The 15,577-nt window shown below is 41.1% G+C and overlaps 2 protein-coding genes across 3 annotated transcripts; one reads left to right on the forward strand and one right to left on the reverse strand.

Annotated features, from left to right (window-relative positions):
• Nucleotides 1–85: 85 nt before the first annotated feature.
• Nucleotides 86–5,280, reverse strand: LOC106958963 (aminoacyl tRNA synthase complex-interacting multifunctional protein 1-like). Its single transcript, XM_015051159.1, has 5 exons — nt 5,141–5,280; nt 2,249–2,343; nt 1,264–1,377; nt 748–927; nt 86–680 (listed from the first exon to the last, which is right to left on the reverse strand). The coding sequence occupies exons 1-5, from the start codon at nt 5,170–5,172 to the stop codon at nt 301–303; spliced, it is 801 nt and encodes a 266-aa protein (XP_014906645.1). The 5' UTR covers nt 5,173–5,280; the 3' UTR covers nt 86–300.
• On the forward strand, nt 3,490–14,874 carry LOC106958961 (phosphatidylcholine:ceramide cholinephosphotransferase 2-like). 2 transcript variants are annotated; one of them, XM_015051156.1, is made up of 7 exons: nt 3,490–3,807; nt 11,311–11,979; nt 12,488–12,605; nt 12,689–12,746; nt 12,864–12,959; nt 13,180–13,346; nt 14,609–14,874. In XM_015051156.1, exons 2-7 carry the CDS (start codon nt 11,456–11,458, stop codon nt 14,780–14,782), a joined length of 1,137 nt encoding a protein of 378 aa, XP_014906642.1. In that variant the 5' UTR covers nt 3,490–3,807; nt 11,311–11,455; the 3' UTR covers nt 14,783–14,874. The 2 variants fall into 2 exon arrangements, with proteins under 2 accessions (XP_014906642.1, XP_014906641.1); XM_015051155.1 differs by lacking the exon at nt 3,490–3,807 and adding an exon at nt 7,340–7,441.
• The last annotated feature ends 703 nt before the right edge of the window (nt 14,875–15,577 follow it).

The following is a 15,577-nucleotide window of genomic DNA, read 5'->3' on the forward strand; positions in this document are numbered from 1 at the left end:
AAAACTTAATAAAATACATTTTGATTTCAAAATATTATTAATTAGTTAATTATGTGTTTTTATTTATTTCAGTTTTTTGATCCAGTGGAAACTTGACAGCATACATTTTAAATAAATATTTCATTTCACTGCTTAAAAATACACCTATAAAATCTAATCATTCACATGAAATGTTCATCTTTTACATTTGCATTATAATAAAAACAAATATAGCGCAAAGTAAAAGAATTGAGTGTAATTTCCTATTATTTTGATAGTTTAGGTTAATTTTTGAATATCCTTCCAAATCAAAATGATATTTTATACACAGAAATATTTGAAGGCATACTGAAAAGGGTTTGAAAAAAAGTCACATTTTGTTATGAAAACTTTTAACTTCATAATTTGGAAAATTAAGCTAAAATAGTGACACAATAAAGTCAGTTTTCGTTCAAAACACCTAATATAATAATGTTGTTTCCTGGGTTTCTTAGCGTTAACCTGGTCCAGATCTTGCAGTCCTCCCAGTTTGCTAACGACGGTCCGCGGCGCGTTTTCTCCCACATCCACTTCCTGAACACTCATGGCTTCCGCCAGCGGGTGGCGCCGGACGCTCAGGATTCTTCCGACACGCAGATCCAGACGTGACGCGTCGATGCGAGACTCCGCCCCCAAAGGGAGCGGGTCTGAGGCCGGACGAGCTACAAGGCGGATACAAAACGTGACTGTCGTTTTATTTTCCGCTGGTTTATTTTAGTTTGTTCTTACCTTTCCTCTCTCCTCTCCTCCGCCTGCCTGGTCGGTCTCTGCTCTCGCCAGAGGAAACGGAGGGAGGAGGACAGTTTGGAGGAACAGCAGCTGTTGCTCCTGCAGGGGAGGCGGGGTCAGGGTTGGAGTGGGCGGGGCTTACACTCTGAGGGGGCGCAGCCTGAGAGAACAACGCTTTGGCTGGAAGAAAGAAAACATGTTAAATCAGCAAGAAATTGATGAAAGAATTCATCCTGAGCTCAGTAACTATGTACCAATGACGACTGAATGCATCTGAGTAACTTATAGTTTAGCAAGATATCAAGTCTAACGCAGGCTGTCCGCCGTGTTTACAAGAGGTTAAAAACATTTCCATAACAATCCTTCAGAACTTTACGGTTCCTCAGTCCCCAATGAAAACATCTTTTAAAGAAACATTGGATCATTTTTTGACCTGGTGGAGTTAAGATGTTGTTTAGGGTGATGTAAAAGCGTTAAAGTTGTTGAATCGTTGGTAGTTTCTTTCAGAGTCCGTACCGGTGCGTCTCTTCTGCTTGTCCTGCAGCTGACCCCTCAGCTGGTCGATGTCCTTTTTCAGTTTGGCGTTTTCAACCAGCAGCTTCTTCTGCTCTCTGACGGACGCCTGCAGCACTGCAACACACACAATATCGTATCATCCACAAGGTGGTGCTGTGTAGTTTGGCAGGAAAGAGGGTTATGAGAGAGGGGGAAGACATGCGGCAAATGTCACCAGGCTGGGAATCAAACCTGCGACCACCATCACGAGGACCAAGGCCTCAATATGTGGGTTGTGCTTTGCCCCTGCACCACCACAGCACCTACAAAATGCACTTTTTTTTTTTTGCACTTTCATTCTTGTGACATTTTAAAGTTCGCTCAAAATTCGCATGACAGTTGGTGGGAAACAGAGCTCAAGATTAGCTACATTTTAGCAGAAATGCCAAACCTGCAGAATGAAAAAGGTTTGGTTGAAAAGTTCCTGTCTGACAACATGAAGCAGGAATTCATTACATCCTATACGGAACAACATTACTGTCAGTCTTCAAAGTTTACTAAATCAATTGTGAGTCTTTAGAAATGATCCACAGAAGCCAAGTTTCAACCACAAATCTGTTCAAAACATCTTTGATATTCTGCAAAAGATTTTAAAAAAAATAGCAAATTTGCTTTTTTTCTTGTTAAGCAAGAAATCCAATTAAAATGTAAAACATTTTGTTAGAGCTGTTTGGTTACCAGAGTTACTGGTGAATAATCACCAAACATATCTGGTCATGCCTTCAAACTCTTCAACATCCAGAACCAACATGTTTGGACCCGTCTGTCCCAACAGAACCAGAACCAAACTGGTTTCAGTCAACAGCTTCTGGGTGACCTGAACCCGGCTGAAAGGCTTTAAAAGCCTGAAATTAATGTGGGATTATGTTCATAATGAACACGTCTGAGCTGACCTCTGACCTCTAACCTGTTGATGTCATTATGCTCTCAGGGTTTGGGGTCTTACAGGCTTTTTCTCTGCTCAGCAGCGCGTGGGTTTTAAAGTACTCCATGATCTGCTCTCCATCATCCGGGTCCAGTTTCTTCAGAGCCTCTGCCAGGCTGAAAAAAAAACAACAACAAAAAAAACAACCATCAAATAAAACAAACCATGTGCTGACAGAGGTCAGAGGTCAAAGGTTTTCTGCCAATCTGAAATATTAGCAACAGTTTTCAGATTGTTGTTATTAGCATTAATTGTTTCCCTGTTAAAGAAATAAACTGATAATTTTTGTAGAAGTGGTTGAAATGTTTATAATTTTATTTTAAAATAAAAGTATTTGAACAAAAAAAAATCATTTTTTTTATTATATAAATGGAAAGATGTCTATTTAAAATGCCCTTTTCTGTCAGGTTCAGATGTCATCAGTCTGGTTAAACACCAACAGAAACAATATTCAGTCAAACATCATTATTCAAATGAAACAATGACGTCCCAGACGATCAGATCAGATGTTTATGTTTAGATGAGATCTGAGCGGCCGCTGCCTGCCTCAGGGCGCCACACACAGCTAAAGGTCAGAGCTAATGGACCAGAAAAGTTTGTTTTTATTAAACCATGAATGAGTGCAACAGCTTCCTGCATGAAATGATCATAAAATGGTACAATGTCAGAAGAACTCATGCAGACAATGCAAAACTTTGTAGTTTGTTTCAGAAATGGGCAAATAATTTCCTACTTATTCATCTCCGACAAACACAACAAACTTAAAAACGGCTTTGAAAAGCTAAGCGTACAACTCATTAAAAAACTGCAAATAGAACATTTTCAAAAAATACTTTTACATTTTTCTACAAGTTTCATTATTTTATTGATATTTAAAAATGATACATCAATCTGTGACACTCTGATGATACAGAATACAAATTCAAGACATCAGTGACAAGTCTGAAATTTCATTCCAGATATTTCTCATAGAAAAGCCGTTTAATTAACAATATCGGGAATTAATTTGGAGAATTTTGTCTAATCAAAATTGCAGTTTGATTATAGTTGTAATTATAATTGTAGAAATTATAGCTCCAGATAAAAAGTGAGATATTGTAACTTTACTTTGACTACTCATAATATAATTGTTGAAATTGTCTGAAATTTATATTTTAGATGGTCAATAATTAATTGCAGATATGTTAAATTAAAGCTTCCATACAAATTAATGGTAAATCCGATCTCATTTATATTAGTCAGAATGTAATTAGATCTTAATTTACAAATACATCTAGTCAAACCAATTTCAGATGTCTGGAATGTTGGTGTGGTGAAACTGATTTTATGTTAAATCGGCCTGCCATATCCTCAAAGAGACAAATTAGCATGCTAACGGAAATTAGCTAAAATATGAGAGAAAGTTAGATACTAAGGAAATTTTTAATGGTTTCAGCGGCAGATTATGTTAGATTGTGGACGTCAGACTTGTTGTGGACTCACAAACTTCACCGGATTAGATTAACTGGACCACTGCGGACGTAAAAGGACAGATTTTGTTCGAGATTTTTCTGTTCTGTCAATGATGGAGACTTTGATCGGTGAGTTGGACGTTATTTTGCATTTCTTAGTTGTTTGACAAAACAGTTCACTGTCCTCAGTTACTGTGTCCTTGATTTGTATAATTTGTTAGAACCTCAAGAGCCTTAGCTTTCCAATTATTTAAAATACGTAAAGTACAAACAAAGCGCATAAAGTTTTGACGTCCAGCACGCGGTAAGAACTGGTTAAGGAAAATGGAGTTAAATAAGTGGTACATTTTTCAGATTTGTCCTTGTGAAATTTGCATGAATGTGTATTTGTTTCAGATCTGTTTCACAATTACGTTTATTATTATTTATTTTTTGTTTGTGTGTTTGTGTGTGTCTGTTGTGAAGTGAACCTACTGGACTTCAGATGAACAAATAAGTTACACATAATTATTAGGCAGCTTCTTTTACTTAGGCAAGATGAGCTCAAAAGCAGATTTAAGAATAAATAAATAAATAAATAACAATATATATAAATATCAATACTTAATAAGTCTGATAGAATATTCACTAAACTCCGATCCAGAACCGCACAGCCTTCTGGGAGATGTAAACAGAGGAAAGGCTTTAGCTACTTAACTTCTCACAGCTAGCAAAGCAAAGCTGGTGGCATCAACTAACTCACTCTCTCACTCTTCGGTTGCTTAGCAACTTAGCCTTTGGTTTCCTAGCAACAACCTACTGAGTAACTTATTCAGCAGGAGTTTAAAGTTTGTGCCTCATAACTGCTTAAAGATTAAAAAACAGCAGCTTGGAGAGAAAACTGGATAAAACAGTAAAGGTCACAAAGCCAAAACCTCACATTTACTTCCGGAAACATGCATGTTTATTGTTTATTAACATTTCGAATTAACAGAGAGTAATGTAGTTGGTGATTAATAAGAATATTGTTTTAATTACGGCTGCTGCTGACGCTGTAGATGCGTGTTTTTGTCCTGTGGGAACCGTTCCTGTGTCCTCCCACGGCAGCTAAACAAGCCCACTCAGCTCCTGACAGGCAGAGACACAACAGCTGCAACAGGCCTGATGCTAAAAATACCTGGAGCTAGTGGAGCTCACTCACATGAACGTACAGTAACTACACTGACAACAGAGTCATAAATGACTGGGAAACACATGAAGTGGAGGAAGAAACTCAGAAAAAAATGACTAAAGTTTCAGTGAAACACCCAGATCTGCTGTTGCTCTAATGTTGACCAAAATGTTTCTACTCTAAGACTTAATCTGGAAAACAAAGGTGAACTAGTGCTACTTTTTAAGATACATTTGGGAATGAAACAGAGCAGCCTGATGTGAGAGGCGCTTGGTTTGTGTCGATAGAGGAAGCCGTAGAAGCGTTTGGTACCTGGGGTTGAACAGGTTGTCCATGTTGTCCATGTTGACGCTCGGCTGGTTCCGCTGCAGAACGCGCGTGGAGCGGAGCGGTTTTCTCCTCCGGTCCGCCTTCTGTCAGCTGTCTGCCTCCATCAGCACCGTCTGTGGCCAGGGGTCAAAGGTCACATACCTCCACTTTTAACCACAGGAGAATCAGAGGCTTACGTTTTGATATCCACCGTATTTCATTGAACAGAGTGAAAACAAACTGCATGATGAACGGCGCCTTGTGAAAGTCTTCACACCCCTGGACCTGTTCACATTTAGTCAATAAAACCACAAAAATCAGTGCATTTAATTCAGATTTCAACTTTTTATTCATAAAAGATTTATTTTATGAATAAAACTTTCTTTTCATTTTTGTCTATTACATAAAATTCCAATAAAATCTGAAATGAAAGTATTTATCTGAGATTTCAACCGCATAAGTCACTAATAAACAGTTTTCTTTGCTAATAAATAACATTTGTATTGATCTTTTTAAGGCAAGGTCAGCAGGACATGAATGTGTTTGAACTGTGGTTGCACTGATTTAATGAACAATTAGCTCCACCTAGTGGAGAATTGGACAAACTACAAGCCCCAAACTAGTCAGATGACAAACAGAGTGAACAGGTGGAGATGAGTAAGAAGTTGGATCTGGAGATTTGTGCTCCAGTTTTAATTTAGATTTAGTTTAACTTATTTAGTTAGTTTTATGGGGTTTTTTTACGTCAATTTTTTTTTTGTCAACTGACCAAGCTAACTTGCATTAGCAACCCTCTTTTGCATGTTGGCATTCAAACAGTGTTGTAGCATGTTTTACACCAATGTTTTGCATAGATGTCATTGATTTAACTACAAACAACTTACTGCAGTTAAACGGCATGTTGGATTTTGGGGTCAGGGTTGGTGAAGAACCAATGACTGCAGATCAGAGCTCTAAATTACACAAAGTTTTATTTTATTATATTTTTGAAGGGAACCTCTTGCTTGTCTGAATGTTACAGTTGACATGTTTCATTTAACTCATCAGTCACAGCCTGGGTTTTACGATTATGTAAGATTTGTTTCTGCTTTGTTTTGAGTGAACGAGGTGATAAAATGCTATTTTACAGCCTTTTGAGCATTAAAAAGCTGCACCTCTTGTTTGTTCACAAGCTTTGTTCTAATGTTATTTTCAATCTGCTGAGCCTGTTGTGTCATTTTAAGATCAAGAAGCTACAGTAAACCATATCTGACTGGGAGTAGCCTACCCTGTTCTGACATATTGAAAGAAATTGATTTAGGAAAGTGTTTCTTCAGTCTAAATTTGTTATTTTATAATTATGATCATTCCGTATTTGCATTCATTTTTTCCATTTTAATCTTCAAAATACCAGAAGTTGCACATAATACTTTTTGTCTGTAGGATGACATAATTTTTAACTATTACATCAGATGTTCAGATCTGTTAGTTACTCAACTTGAGTCACCTTTTTACCAAACACTTTTTACTCTTGAGTAATATCTTGGATAACGACTTTACTTGTGTGAAAATATGATGATGTAGTGCTACTCTTAGTTGAGTACACATTTTTGGTACCCACCTCTGTCTATGACGTCATAAAAATATTCAGCCATAAGAAAATAAGAAACTGAAAAAATATTTTTGAAAGTTCAAAAATAACAGTGAGCTATTTTTCAAACCCATTTCAAAAATAAAATCTGATTGTTTGGAATGAAAATACCCATTAATGAGACACGAATGAGAGAAAAACTGCATTCAGATTGTTTTTACTGTCAGATGTTTTAATATTTTTTTAATTATTCCGTTTTCATATTTATTAAATCAGGCAGTTAAAAATACACACCATTTTCAGGTAAAAGCTTATGTTTCCATGTTTACAATACTGACTCCAAATGAGCCATAAAGTTCAAGTTTAACAAATCATTTTGGGTAATGACAAATATTTTAGATTTATCTGCCCAAACTTCGCTGCTAGCTTCAGCTAGCTCCGTATTTCTCCGCTTTCTCCGGAAAGTCTCGAGTGAAACCGAGCTCAGGTGAGTCATGCGCAGAGGTGAGTCAGCGGGGCGGAATCCGAGAGAGAGAGAGAGAGAGAGAGAGAGAGAGTGCTGCCTGGGAGCGGAAGTAAGCGAACCATATTTGGAGTCTAAACATGGAAGAACGCCGGGCACGAGGCGGGGCGGGGCTCTTCACTGCCAGCGGAGAAAAGGAGGGAGGACGGAGGGGAAGCTGGAGGAAAGTACACGTTTCCGAGAAGAAGACGTGAAATTGTTTCAGAAAGCGGTGAGTACATCTCTGTCTACCTTATTACCAGAAGAAAACCCTGAATTATTCTAGATCTTTTTAGTTAGTGGAGAGGAAACCCGCGCAAACAGTTAGGTTTTGTGGTCGGCAGGTGTTTTCCTGGATTCAGCTTCATGTCGTAATTTCAAAATGAAGGACTCAAGGGAAACTCAGAAAAACAACAAAAAATCAGTTTAAAGTCTCCGAGCGATTATCCTTGACCTTGAGCGATCGATAGGTTGACTTGGAGGCAGTTTTTAAAGAAGGTAAAAGTTTGTTTGAGACTATTTTGATTGAGCTAGCTTGAAAACAACTGCGAGGTAAATATTTTACTGAAAAAATGGGTTTCCTGCTCTAGAACTACATTTGCATTTCAGGCAGTTAGGAAAGTGAATATTGTTACTTATTTTCTGTTAGTTTGTAAAAGTGTTTAAAAATGTCATGTTATATTTTAGTGAAATATATCTGCATGTTAAAGTTCTAAAATTAAAGCAAGTTTCCTTAATTTATTTTAAACGTATAAAACATGATGCATAACATTTTTAATAGCCTTGTCTGACATCTGTTAGTGTTTTATTTTAGTGTTAAGAATGTTTACCTAAGCGTCTTTATGAGACTTGTATTTATTTGATTAAATGTGATTAATCATGGTTTATTTATTATTAGTGAATAGAATAAGCTGGTTGCATCATGAATGTGAAGCTTAGATAATGTTTGACAGTCTTTATTGAGAGTAATCTGACTTTCATTGACTGATAATCTGGAGTGTGTCTGGATCACATCTGTTTTCAGGCTTGTAGCTCCTCCTCTCCCGCCTCGTGTTGATGAATCAGCTCTAATCTGTGGAAATTGAATTCCCGTGTTTCTAACTTCATTAGGCCTAATTCCCCGTTACTCCATAAACAGGATGCTGCCAGGAAACGCACAGAAAGTCTGTTCAGAGGAGAAACTCTCCAGGTTAAACGGGTCCAAACAGCAGCTGGAATAGAGCACAGCTTTCTGTTAAAGTTTTGATCTGTAACATTAGTTTCAACGGCCTGGAAACAGGTTTTAGGCCTGGCCTTGGTGAGTTTGCTTTTTCTGTGACATATGATCAACCAGGGATGGTTTCCTTAATCCCCTTGGATGAGTTGGTGGTCACAGGTTTTAGCTTTAAGCTCACATACCGGCCATCTCATGTAAACATCACACATAGGTTCCTGGGAGTCAGCGGGCGCAGGAGGCATTTAACGCACACACTACATCTGAAACAAACTTTTCTTACATTTCTGCACACATCTGTCCTGATGCACAAGTACAGGTGAGTCATTGAAGAAGAAATGCTAAAACCAGAGCTAGATGTCCTGCAGCAGAGCCTCAGTAGAGCGGTGGTGTTACAGTGCTGGTCCTGCAGGATGCAGACCCACCATGTGACCCTCCTGCAGCCTGCTGCCCCTTCAGGTCTCCCCTGATCCAGCTCTGTGAGCAGCTGCCCATAGAAAACCCCTTTGCTCTGGATGGGACCCTAAAGCTCCCACATACTTCATCCAAATCCAAGCAGGCAGTCATGCGGTTCCTGCATGTTTGCATTTACACACACCTCCCATACAACGGCGCAGACGTTCTGGAAACAGACTAATCCATGAACAATGTTGTAGTTTCCATCCAGGCCTTGTTAACCATTCACCAGTCATATTATTATAAGAGTTACTCAGTGAAGAATCATAAAAGTTTACATAATTCCTCATTGCGTCAGATAAAAGTTTCTATGTCTCCTGCGGTTACAGAAACCGGATAGTGGAAGAGAAATGTCAACATGTCTGTCTGAGCAACGTCCGCATAAAACTCAGCAACAAACTTCTGACCAATCAGACAACACTTCGGACTGAGTTCTGTAGAAATAGTTGGACCCGGCCTGGTGTCGAGTTCAGAAACAAAATGATGCAATGTTTATCTCGTCAATGAGAACCGATTTCGGCGCTTCGCATAAGTATGTCGGGGTCTTTCTAGAGCCGATCAGAACATCTACTCATCCCGGACAAATTCATGGTTCTGGTAAAAGGTCTGTTGTAGGTTTGCTGTTGGCTGCTGCAGTTAAATGTTCCTACTGGCTCCTATGGTAGGATCATGATTGGTGCTCTGTTGTTGCCATGAATCTCCCATAACAGAAAAAAGTTGCTAGAGGTTCTGAAAAGTCACTAAATGTAGTGACAAAGTCTCTCTAACAGACACCCAGCTGTTGATTTACGGTTATTTTGAAGAATTTAAATTGTGCATTGAGAGAGAACCACTAAACATCTCCACAGCATGAAGCTGCCACCACCATGTTTGGCAGCTGGAGCCGCGTTGTTAGGCTTGGAAGCCTGATGCTGATTTCTCTAAACGGCTCCATTTTAATGTGACGATAAAGTGTTTCTGCTGCAGGTTCATATGGAACAAGCTGCAGGCCAAAACCTTTTCACTGCGTCCTCTGGAGCCGTTCAGCTTCAGCTCTTTGCGAGTTAAATCATTTACGCTGCAGTTGTTGGTCATCTTGTCCAAATGGAAACATTCCTCCTCCTCTGGTTTCATCAGAGGGATAGAAAATATTTTTGATATTCAAATGTGTGAAGCTCCACAGATGGAGAGCAAATAAAAGGACTTTGTGTCTTCAGCTGAAGGTAGAAAGTTTTATTATGCAATCGGTTTGACTTTTTAAATCACTCCACAGCCACAGACATCAAAGCAGCTTTACAGCTGCAGCAAAGGTAGATTAGTTATTCTGGCCTTTAATGTCCATTAGATTGTTTTATTCTATTCATTTATTGATTACAATTGTATTTATATTTTTAATTTTGTGTACTTCTGTTATTGATTATACTTGTTTTCTTTTTATAATTTATATTTTTGCAGGTTGATAATTGTTGTAACTGGTATATTTCTGCATACTTGTGTTTTTTTCCTTAAATTTTATATGATAGTTTTTAAATTTTTTTTGACACATTTATTAAATTTTCTTAAAGTTGAAGTAATATAATCAGGAATGAGTGTTTAGCTGAAACTTGTCTTCATGCGAGTCCTGATGACGTCTGGGTAACAGGAAGTCGTTCTCATTTAAGGCGAGTGTGTTGTCATTGAGCCGATACTGAGGAAGCTCCTCCTCTTCCTCCTGGTGGATGCGACCAGACTGGTTCTCAGGACGTCTCGGTGGAGGGAGTGTCTCCCTGAGGTTACCTGAAGTCAAACCGCTTCTTGCTCAGAGTCTGGGGAGAAAAATGCATGGAAACCTGCAGAAACTCGACTCCTCCACACAGAAACACACAGTTTCTGTAATCAGAGCAAAGTTTCTGTAATAAAACCCGGATGTTTAAATATGGAAATGATTTCAGGTCCATGTGCGCTCAGGCTGTTTTAAACACACACAATGGGGTGTGTGTGAAAAGGTCAACGACCTGTCGGCGAGTAAACATGAGATGAAAAGAATGACTCGCGAAATGAACCATCTGATCGCAGGAAGAGTTCAGACCTTTCTGGGGAAATGATTGGCTGGTTCACAGCTGATTGACCGATTCCGATCTATAAAGACAGGGTTTCATCTCCTTATCGTCCTGATAGGCGTTATCTCAGCTGAGCCGTGTTTTAAAAGTTTACTACAGATCAGATCCAGCTGCAGGTTCCTAAATACCTGGAGGTTAAACTTTGGACACCAGCCTGTCTGGTTACCGATAATGCTGTGTTTGCTTGAATAAATCAGTTTGAAAAATAATCTGAAGATGTTTAAACGCTTGTGTAGACTGTTTAGATGCCATATTGTCTTTCCTGTTTTGAGGAGTGGAAACCAGAAATCACGTTTAACCTCAGTGAAACTGAATGTTTGATCTCTAAATGAAATGTAAATGTTTGTTTTTCAGGTTTCTGCTGATTGAGACTCGCCTTATCTGGTTCTGCCTTATCTGTGAGCTCAAAGACCAAACACCAGACCTGATAATTGATCAGGCCTGTTATTGGTTAACAGCCTGACTGGAAGGACTCTGATTGGTTGATAAAGTCTGGTCGATGGCCGCTTCAGAGCTGATTGAGGAGGAGGAAGTCCGGATCCCCGTAGAAGTCAATGTGACCTCATCAAACTCCCCGACGCAGATTCATCCACAGAGGGTTGCCAATGGTAACCCCAGCCGCCACGCCTCGACGCTGTCGCCCCCCCAAGACGACCACGACGGTAATGACAGGCGCGGCGGGCTGTGCAGCCTGATGCTGATCGAGTCTCTGAACAACAAGCTGAAGAGACGCTGCGACTACGAGAAGATCTGCGGCGCCAAGGCGGAGTCCGGCGACAGCCTGCCCAGCGAGTGGTGGAAGACCGGCGTGGCCTTCCTCTACGCCTTCTTCAACCTCGTCTTCACCACCGTCGTCATCACCATCGTCCACGAGAGAGTGCCGGACAAGTCGGTGAGCCCGCCGCTGCCGGACAAGTTCTTCGACTATGTGGACCGAGTCCCCTGGGCCTTCACCATCACCGAGACCAACGGGCTGATCCTGGTCGGGCTCTGGCTCGTCCAGTGGCTGCTGCTCAAACACAAGTACGACCACTGACTGATACTGGGAATGCTGGGGATGCTGGGGTTACTGGGGTTACTGGGGATGCTGGGGTTACTGGGGTTATTGGGGATGCTGGGGTTACTGGGGTTATTGGGGATGCTGGGGTTATTGGGGATGCTGGGGATGCTGGGGTTACTGGGGTTATTGGGGACGCTGGGGTTACTGGGGACGCTGGGGTTACTGGGGTTAATGGGGTTATTGGGGTTACTGGGGTTATTGGGGATGCTGGGGTTACTGGGGACGCTGGGNTTACTGGGGTTAATGGGGTNATTGGGGTTACTGGGGTTATTGGGGTTGCTGGGGTTACTGGGGTTGGTGCTACAAAAACAAGTTGTTGAATATGGTATTCATTTAATAAGAATAATAATGGATGTAGAAGCAAATGGCGTATTTACAGCATTTATATTTCTTTGGCTCCGTGACCTCCAGTTCATCCTGTGTTTGTTGTTTAAAGCCGTTATTGATCGGTGATTGATTGGTTCTCTGCAGAGCCATCGTGGGCCGGCGGTGTTTCTTCCTCATCGGGACTCTCTACATGTATCGCTGCGTCACCATGTACATCACCACGCTGCCGGTGCCGGGGAAGCACATGGTCTGCGCCCCAAAGGTCGGCTGGACACTTGACTTCTTCTCCTCATCCTCAGTTTGTTTGCTGAAGCTTAGAGCCAATAATCGATTGTTTCTCTGCAGCTTTACAACGACTCAACGGGGAAGATTTGGAGGATCCTCCGGCTCATTTCAGGAGGAGGTAACAACATGCTAACGGCTTACTGGTTGATTGTTATGAAGCTGGCTTCTGATTGGCTGATCCCTGCAGAGTTGATCAGTTTATCTGATCAAAAGCTAATCAAACTTTATTTTCCAGGTTTGTCTCTGACCGGTTCTCACCTCATGTGTGGCGACTTCCTGTACAGCGGCCACACGGTCATGCTGACGCTGTCCTACCTCTTCATTCAGGAATGTGAGTCCACAGAAACGGTTTTCTCCCACAGAGCTTCAGATGAGCTTCAGCAGCTTTTCACACAAAGTTTAACAATAAACTGCTTAAATACCACCGTTAAAATCAATACATTTGGCTAGTGCGCGATTTCCTGGAGTCACTTCCTGGTTCTGGCATCAGAACCAGAACCAGGGCAGTAAAAGGCAGATCCTACCTGTTTTTACCTGAGGCTGTTCTCCAGACTCGCCCCGCTGGATGTGGTGGTACCGCTGGGCCTGCTGGATCCTCAGCGCCTCCGGGGTCGTCTGCATCCTGATAGGTCACGAGCACTACAGCATCGACGTGGTCATCGCCTACTACGTCACCACCAGGGTCTTCTGGTGGTACCACACCATGGCCAACAATCACGTGAGTCTGATCAGTCGCAGCAGAACCAATCACACGGCAGAACCAATCACACGCCTCGGTCCGGTTGCTGCAGCAACCTGTTGGGGAGGGGAAGGAAAATGATGGATGGGTTTTAATTCTAAGTGAACTTAACACATCTAAGCTGTAATTACTTAAATGTTACACTTTATTTTTAATATGTAAATAATAACTGGAGTTTCTTAAAACTCGCATTTTCTAACTTAATCAACTTATGAAAGAAAATACTTAACCAGAACTCTTCCTGGATGATCTACTAGTATTTTTTTTTATAGAAAACAACAATTTATTTACTCATTTCAGTCCAAAAAGCTGCAGCATGCAGTCAGCGCTCAGTGGTCAAATGAGCTGGACCCTCCATGTCAAAAACAACTGGAAATACATTAAAAACTCCAGTTTCTGTACTGAACCAACACCCAGTTAAACACAACATGATTAAAGGTAAAGTGGAGCAACCTGCAAAGCATCATGGGAACTCCACATCTTCATATACAACATGTTACAATACATCTTAAAAATATATTAAAATAAATCTAAAACAAAATGAAACACCTGAATGTTAAACTTTGAGTTATCAAAGTCGATCTATATTCACCTGTTTTTTCAGTTACATGGTTACAGTCTGCAGTTCTTCACCATCATGTGCTTCTCTCTTCGTCTATTACATAAAATCCAAATAAAATTCTTTAATTTTGTTGCTGCTGAAGCAAAATGTGGGAATGTTCAGGACTTTGTGCTGCAGCGCCCTCTGCCGGATTCATGGTGGAATCAGATGGTTTTTAAAATGTGATTTTAGCAGCAGCAGTTCTTTTGAATGTAGCGTTTTATTCTTATTTGTCTGACTCAAACATTTCTACTTTAAAACATCTTAGCTTTTTACTTTTGATTTTTCTTTTTGTTTTGGGTTTGCAGTCGTTTCTCCAAACTGCAGTGACGTTTCTGATTCTTTTTCTTGACTTTTCTAAAACCTGTTTCTATAGAAACTCATTTCCAGGAACTTTGTAGCTGACGGCCATCTTGGTAGGCACCGTAACTAACTGCCTTAACAGTTGCTATGACAACAATAAACAAGCCACTAGCCACTAGCTTAGAACTAGCTATGTATATATATTCTAATTTTATGACCAGCACCTGTACATTACAGCTGATGCTAGCAGAATTAGCTTAGCTGATGTAGCTTTTATCTGCTAGCTAACACCTGTAGCCTGGTGTGTGTCTTACTCTTGTTTGTGACGTCGGTCCAGGATCTGCGCGGAGCCTCCACCAGCTGCCTGACCCGGGTCTGGTGGAACCCGGTCTTCAACTTCCTGGAGAGGAATGTCCAGACGACGGTTCCGGTCGTGTTCCTGTCGCCGCGGGCCCTGCTGTCCTCCTGCAAAGAGAGGTACCACACGATGGGCATCGAGAGGGACGAGTGAGGACCGGACAGGGTGGGCGGGCCACCGGGACCCGGACCGTAGAACCCGCCTGGTACCGCTCTGCTCAGCAGCTGGAGCTGTTCATGTTCCAGGCTGCTGGCCCAACTTGTTCTGGATGTTGAAGCTGAGGAGCAGAAAGACTTTTTGAGTTCTGCTCCTGCAGAAGGCGTGCTGAACCCAAACGGACCTTTCTGGGCGGTTCTCCTCTGGTCGAAGCTGAGAAACGTTGCTGCTGGCCGAACTTTGTTCCTCGACGCTGCAGATGGACTCTACAGAGAAAGTTTCACCTCAATGTTTCTCCTGTTCTCCAGGCTCGGTTCTGAGCTCGGTTCTGTTGGACTTTAATGGTGCTTTGGGGAAGTATTCGTTCCCCTGACTGGTGGCGTTTCTTTTTGTGGATCTTTAAATGTTTCAGTTCATCAAAGAACCTGAATTAAAAACCAAAAATCAGTTTTCAAATGATTTTATTTATTCACCCAGTCTGTGCCTGGTGCTGCTCCTTCTGGCTGCAAGTACTCATCAGCAGGCCTGTACTTTGACTAGGCCACTCTTCTGTTTCATCCTTCGTTTCAAGACACTCCTGGCTATAGAGCAGAGGTGTCCAAAGTGTGGTTTGGGGGCCCTTTGTGGCCTGTGAAATGGTTTTGGGTAACACTTTATTTGAAGGGGTGTGAAAAAGACTGACATGACGCTGTCATAAACATGACATAACACCTGTCATGAACATAAAGTTTTTATTAATGTTTATGACGGTTGTCATGAAGTGTCATTCGGTAAATAATGACACTTTTAATG

This window comes from Poecilia latipinna, unplaced genomic scaffold (assembly GCF_001443285.1).
Source record: "Poecilia latipinna isolate Pla-1442-1.1 unplaced genomic scaffold, P_latipinna-1.0 Scaffold1034, whole genome shotgun sequence".
NCBI lineage: Eukaryota > Metazoa > Chordata > Actinopteri > Cyprinodontiformes > Poeciliidae > Poecilia > Poecilia latipinna.